Genomic DNA, 6,000 nt, shown 5'->3' on the forward strand with positions numbered 1-6,000 from the left:
CCACAGGTATACAATGTAGATGGATGGATACTAGTATACTTTATGGATGACGAGTGACGACACAGAGGTAGGTACACAGCACGCAGTGGCCTACCGTACTGCTATATACAGTATACTGGACCTGGTGGACACTGTCAGCAAACTGCTAAACTAGTCTAAAAAAAAGGCACCACAGGTATACAATGTAGATGGATGGATACTAGTATACTTTATGGATGACGAGTGACGACACAGAGGTAGGTACACAGCACGCAGTGGCCTACCGTACTACTATATACAGTATACTGGACCTGGTGGACACTGTCAGCAAACTGCTAAACTAGTCTAAAAAAAAGGCACCACAGGTATACAATGTAGATGGATGGATACTAGTATACTTTATGGATGACGAGTGACGACACAGAGGTAGGTACACAGCAGTGGCCTACCGTACTGCTATATACAGTATACTAGACCTGGTGGACACTGTCAGCAAACTGCTAAACTAGTCTAAAAAAAAGGCACCACAGGTATACAATGTAGATGGATGGATACTAGTATACTTTATGGATGACGAGTGACGACATAGAGGTAGGTACACAGCACGCAGTGGCCTACCGTACTGCTATATACAGTATACTGGACCTGGTGGACACTGTCAGCAAACTGCTAAACTAAAATGCACCACAGGTATAGGAATGTAGATGGATAGTATACTTAATGGATGACGACACAGAGGTAGGTACAGCAGTGCACTCTGCACTGTACTCCTCCTATATATAATATTAATTATACTGGTGGTCCCCAGTCCCCACAATAAAGCAGCACAAATATGGAGTGTTTTTCAGGCAGACAAACGTATACTGGTGGTCACTGTCAGCAAAACTCTGCACTGTACTCCTGCTATAGCTGCTCCCCAGTCCCCACAATTAAGCAGTGTGAGCACTCAGCACAGATATATCATGCAGCACACTGAGCACAGATATGGTATGGAGCGTTTTTTTCAGGCAGAGAACGGATAAAAAAAACTAAACTCTGCACTGTACTCCTCCTAACAGCTGCTCCCCAATCCTCCCCACAATTATAGTAATAAACAAGCACAAGCAATCAAATCAACTGTCTTCTGACTTCTACTAAACGGAGAGGACGCCAGCCACGTCCTCTCCCTATCATCTCCAATGCACGTGTGAAAATGGCGGCGACGCGCGGCTGCTTATAGAATCCGAATCTCGCGAGAATCCGACAGCGGGATGATGACGTTCGGGCGCGCTCGGGTTAGCCGAGCAAGGCGGGAGGATCCGAGTCTGCTCGGACCCGTGTAAAAAAGGTAAAGCTCGGGTGGGTTCTGTTTCTCGGAAACCGAACCCGCTCATCACTACTTATAATATCAATGTATTACGCTCTCTGCGGACTAAAGTTAGGTACACACTATACTATAATGGATTGCAAGGACGATTGTATAGTGTGTACCCTCAAATACAACCAATTCATTGTTTGATGAATTGGCTGGTCACATCGTCCCTTCTGATGTGCTGCACATCAGATGGGATGATTCCACGGATGACACTGTGAAATCATGCAATGATATATTGCGCCATTGTACAGCAGATTGCGTAGTGTGTACGGATATGCGGTATACTGTTACACTGCATCGCTGGGTCGCACCATCACAGGTATGTGCCCAACTTAATTAATACATATTCCGTGGAGCATAGGTAGATTAAAATACAGAACTCCAAAAAGAAGGAAGGAGAATTTGCTGATCATTCTACAAATTTCTACAACTGATGGTGATCTGGTCCATAAGCTGAGAACCAAGGACGGCCAAACGTGACTCCTTAAATCAGAAACCGCCAGCGGGGTCTTCTGCAATGAGGACGCGGCCAGTCAGCTGGCGGGGAGAGTCAGATCTGCACAGCCGTCCGTATACAAGTGGCTCCAGCTTTCCGTGCTCTGTTAAGAGGACGTAGACGGGTGAGCGACAGCACCACATACCGCTGAGTGCAGCGCAAGATCCCAGTTGGGCTGCAGTGGAAAGCTGCCATACATGGCACATAAGCAGCAATCACATTACGGGACAAGTGCTCTTAGGATCGTTTGCACATAACGTGGGGGGACACCATACTTAGTGCCACTGCTTGTATATTCAAGAGACTGCACCTTAAAACTGAAAAGCATACGAGTGTGCAAAAGTTTTCATACCATTTTAAGAAACATATATATCATGGAACAATAAGCTGTGTGCATACAGCATATGAGTGGTAACCACATTTGGGACAGCATCTTTAAACACAGTTGTTTCTACAATATCTATATGGATAACATTTTAAAGTTAAATTGCACTTTTTTATGAAAGATGTATACTTAAGATTGGATACAACCCAGAGTGTGCATAAGTATTCATACTACATGTGGTAATATATATCAGGTGTTTTCCATTGTTACAGCAATTAGGAAAAGTATTTGATGACTTGTATACAGTTGTGCTCATAAGTTTACATACCCTAGCACAGGCATGTCCAAACTGCGGCCCTCCAGCTGTTGTGAAACTACATATCCCAGCATGCCCTGACACAGTTTTGCTGTCAGAGAATGCTAAAGCTGTGTCAGGGCATGCTGGGATGTGTAGTTTCTCAACAGCTGGAGGGAAGCAGTTTGGACATGCCTGCCCTAGCAGAATTTGTGATTTTCTGGCCATTTGTCAGAGAATATGAATGATAACTCACAAAATTTTCTTTCACTCATGGTTAGTGGTTGGGTGATGCCATTTATTGTCAAACAACTGTGTTTACTCTTTTTAAATCATAATGACAACAGAAACTACCCAAATGACCCTGATCAAAAGTTTACATACCCTGGGGATTTTGGCCTGATAACATGCACACAAGTTGACACAAACGGGTTTGAATGGCTACTAAAGGTAACCATCCTCACCTGTGATCTGTTTGCTTGTAATCAGTGTGTGTGTATAAAAGGTCAGTGAGTTTCTGGCCTTCCTGACAGACCCTTGCATCTTTCATCCAGTGCTGCACTGACGTGTCTGGATTCTGAGTCATGTGGAAAGCTAAAGAATTGTCAAAGGATCTGCGGGAAAAGGTAATGAACTGTATAAAACAGGAAAGGGATATAAAAAGATATCCAAGCAATTGAGAATGCCAATCAGCAGTGTTCAAACTCTAATTAAGAAGTGGAAAATGAGGGATTCTGTGGAAACCAAATCACGGTCAGGTAGACCAACAAAAATTTCAGCCACAACTGCCAGGAAAATTGTTCGGGATGCAAAGAACAATCCACAAATAACTTCACCTGAAATGCAGGACTCTCTGAAAAAAAGTGGTGTGGTTGTTTCAAGATGCACAATAAGGAGGCATTTGAAGAAAAATGGGCTGCATGGTCAAGTCGCCAGAAGAAAGCCATTACTACGCAAATGCCACAAAGCATCCCGCTTACAATACTCCAAACAGCACAGAGACAAGCCTCAAAACTTCTGGAACAAAGTCATTTAGAGTGATGAGACCAAAATTGAACTTTTTGGCCACACCCATAAACGTTACATTTGGAGAGGAGTCAACAAGGCCTATGATGAAAGGTACACCATTCCTACTTTGAAACACGGAGGTGGATCGCTGATGTTTTGGGGATGTGTGAGCTACAAAGGCACTGGAAACTTGGTCCAAATTGATGGCAAGATGAATGCAGCATGTTATCAGAAAATACTGGAGGAAAATTTGCACTCATCAGCCCGGAAGCTGCACATGGAACGTACTTGGACGTTCCAACATGACAATGATCCAAAACACAAGGCAAAGTCGACCTGTCATTGGCTACAGCAGAATAAAGTGAAGGTTCTGGAGTGGCCATCTCAGTCTCCTGACCTCAATATCATTGAGCCACTCTCGGGAGATCTCAAACGTGCAGTTCATGCAAGACAGCCCAAGAATTTACAGGAACTGGAGACTATTTGCCAAGAAGAATGGGCAGCTTTACCATCTGAGAAAATAAAGAGCCTCATACACAACTATCACAAAAGACTTTAAGCTATCATTGATGTTAAAGGGGTTAATACACGGTATTAAGAACTGGGGTATGTAAACTTTTGATCAGGGTCATTTGGGTAGTTTCTGTTGTCATTATGATTTAAAAAGAGTAAACACAGTTGTTTTACAATAAATGGCTTCACCCAACCACTAACCATGAGTGAAAGAAAAGTTTGTGAGTTATCATTCATATTCTCTGACAAATGGCCAGAAAATCACAAATTCTGCTAGGGTATGTAAACTTATGAGCACAACTGTACATGAATTCTATATAGTAAAAGCAGAACGTTACCCAATCTTTTTATATATATTTTTTTTATTGAATAAATGAATCAGATGGTTATATATTATACAGGAGGTTTCATTCATATATGCACCATTTAGTATTTTAGCGCAAAACAGTCATTTTTTGGTTCTTAGATTAAAATACAGTCATAGTTATTGACTTTCCTTTAAAGTTGGACTCCCCGAACTATTTAGGAAGGGACCTGTAACAATACTAAGTCAACAGTGACACTATAATATACTACAATAGACTGTATGATGTAATAGTAGTGACAGTATCTATGCAGCCTTGAGATCTTTGGCTCTCAGTGAATTTGAATTGGAACAAACTAACTTTACGCTAAGTGACCTAATTTTTTAAAATAGTTTAATAAGCCTCAGCAATAGATCACAATGGTTACTAAAAACGAAGCCCTGGGTTTGCATGTGATATCCATGTGCACCAACGAATCAGTGGCCACTTATTTAGTATAAGTAAGACCAGTTTGTAATAATAATAGTAAATGTGGTTACACACTAGGCGATGTGCTCAGTGAGCGACATCCCCTAGTGTGTCCCCCTCCCAGGCCGGGCCACCTGACGGCAGGCATACTCGCTAGCGACATTGCACAGTGATGTAATGCCGTGGCTGGCCAGAGCATACAGCTTTGGATGATGAGTCCAAATTGAGCTGCATGCATGGCAGAGACCGAGGGATGTTAACGATCCACGGGGCCTTGCATCGCTCGCCGTTTACAGCGTACACACTACAGTAATTGATATAGTAAACAATGTCACTCAGGAAGGGTCAAAATGAGCAATGTTGTTTACTTTATCGACTAGTGTGTATGGGCCTTTAAAATAGCTAAAGTATTGTTATTTTGGCTAAAATCAATTGTAGAAATAAGAAAAATGAGTAGTATCAATAGTTTATGAAAAGTATTGTTTGTTTTTTTTTGTTTAAAGTTAATAGCCTGCTGAACCCCATTACTACTTATATCTATTTGGCTAAGTGCAAGAAATATTGTATATGGGAACTTCATTTAAACTTTAAGGTTTGGGATTAATGCTATTTGTAATTATTGCTGCCAATGTCAGATGCCAATGGGTGTCTAGTTATATAAACAATTTCAGAAAGGTAAACTACCTAGGTATTTACTGAAGTGCGGGTTTTTAGAAGTGGAGATGTTGCCCATAGCAACCAATCAGATTCTAGCTATTATTTTCTAGAAGGTGCTAGCTAAATGATAAGTAGAATCTGATTGTTTGTTATGAGCAACATTTCCACTTCTAAAAACCTGCACTTTAGTAACTATACCCTCCCTAGTTTGCAGTCAGGTCATACAGTGGATACCTTGCCATCGATCCTTGCTGTGCTGCCCACAGAGATGCGGCTGTTCCTGGGTGGCAGAGTAAAAGCTGGTGCTGCTCGGGGAAGAAATGAATTCATACTGGAATCATCCATGGTCACAGAAGCCTTAGAGACAAGTTTCACATCTGCCATCGCTGCATCCCAGAAAAGAAGAAAATGCAGATTATTAAATTTCTCAAATTATTCAAAACCCTCTTATAGAGTGACAGAAGTCTGAATGATAAAATAGTTTACTATATAGTTGACAGAAGTTTCCTTAGTTACTGAGAACAGACATCACTCAAACACCAACATGTATATTAATATTGTGATTACATAAAATGTTGTAACAAAGATGTTGTTGTAATT

The 6,000-nt window shown here is 41.5% G+C and overlaps 1 protein-coding gene across 1 annotated transcript in view; it reads right to left on the minus strand.

Moving 5' to 3' along the window:
• Positions 1 to 5,784, minus strand: part of MYLK (myosin light chain kinase) — a 1,073,187-nt gene extending 1,067,403 nt beyond the window's left edge. Inside the window, exon 1 of the mRNA XM_063934067.1 lies at positions 5,635 to 5,784. Within this exon, the coding sequence (XP_063790137.1) occupies positions 5,635 to 5,784 (150 nt within the window). The remainder of the gene's footprint in view (positions 1 to 5,634) is intronic.
• Between the last annotated feature and the right edge of the window lie 216 nt (positions 5,785 to 6,000).

The sequence above is a fragment of the Pseudophryne corroboree genome, chromosome 7 (assembly GCF_028390025.1).
Source record: "Pseudophryne corroboree isolate aPseCor3 chromosome 7, aPseCor3.hap2, whole genome shotgun sequence".
Lineage (NCBI taxonomy): Eukaryota > Metazoa > Chordata > Amphibia > Anura > Myobatrachidae > Pseudophryne > Pseudophryne corroboree.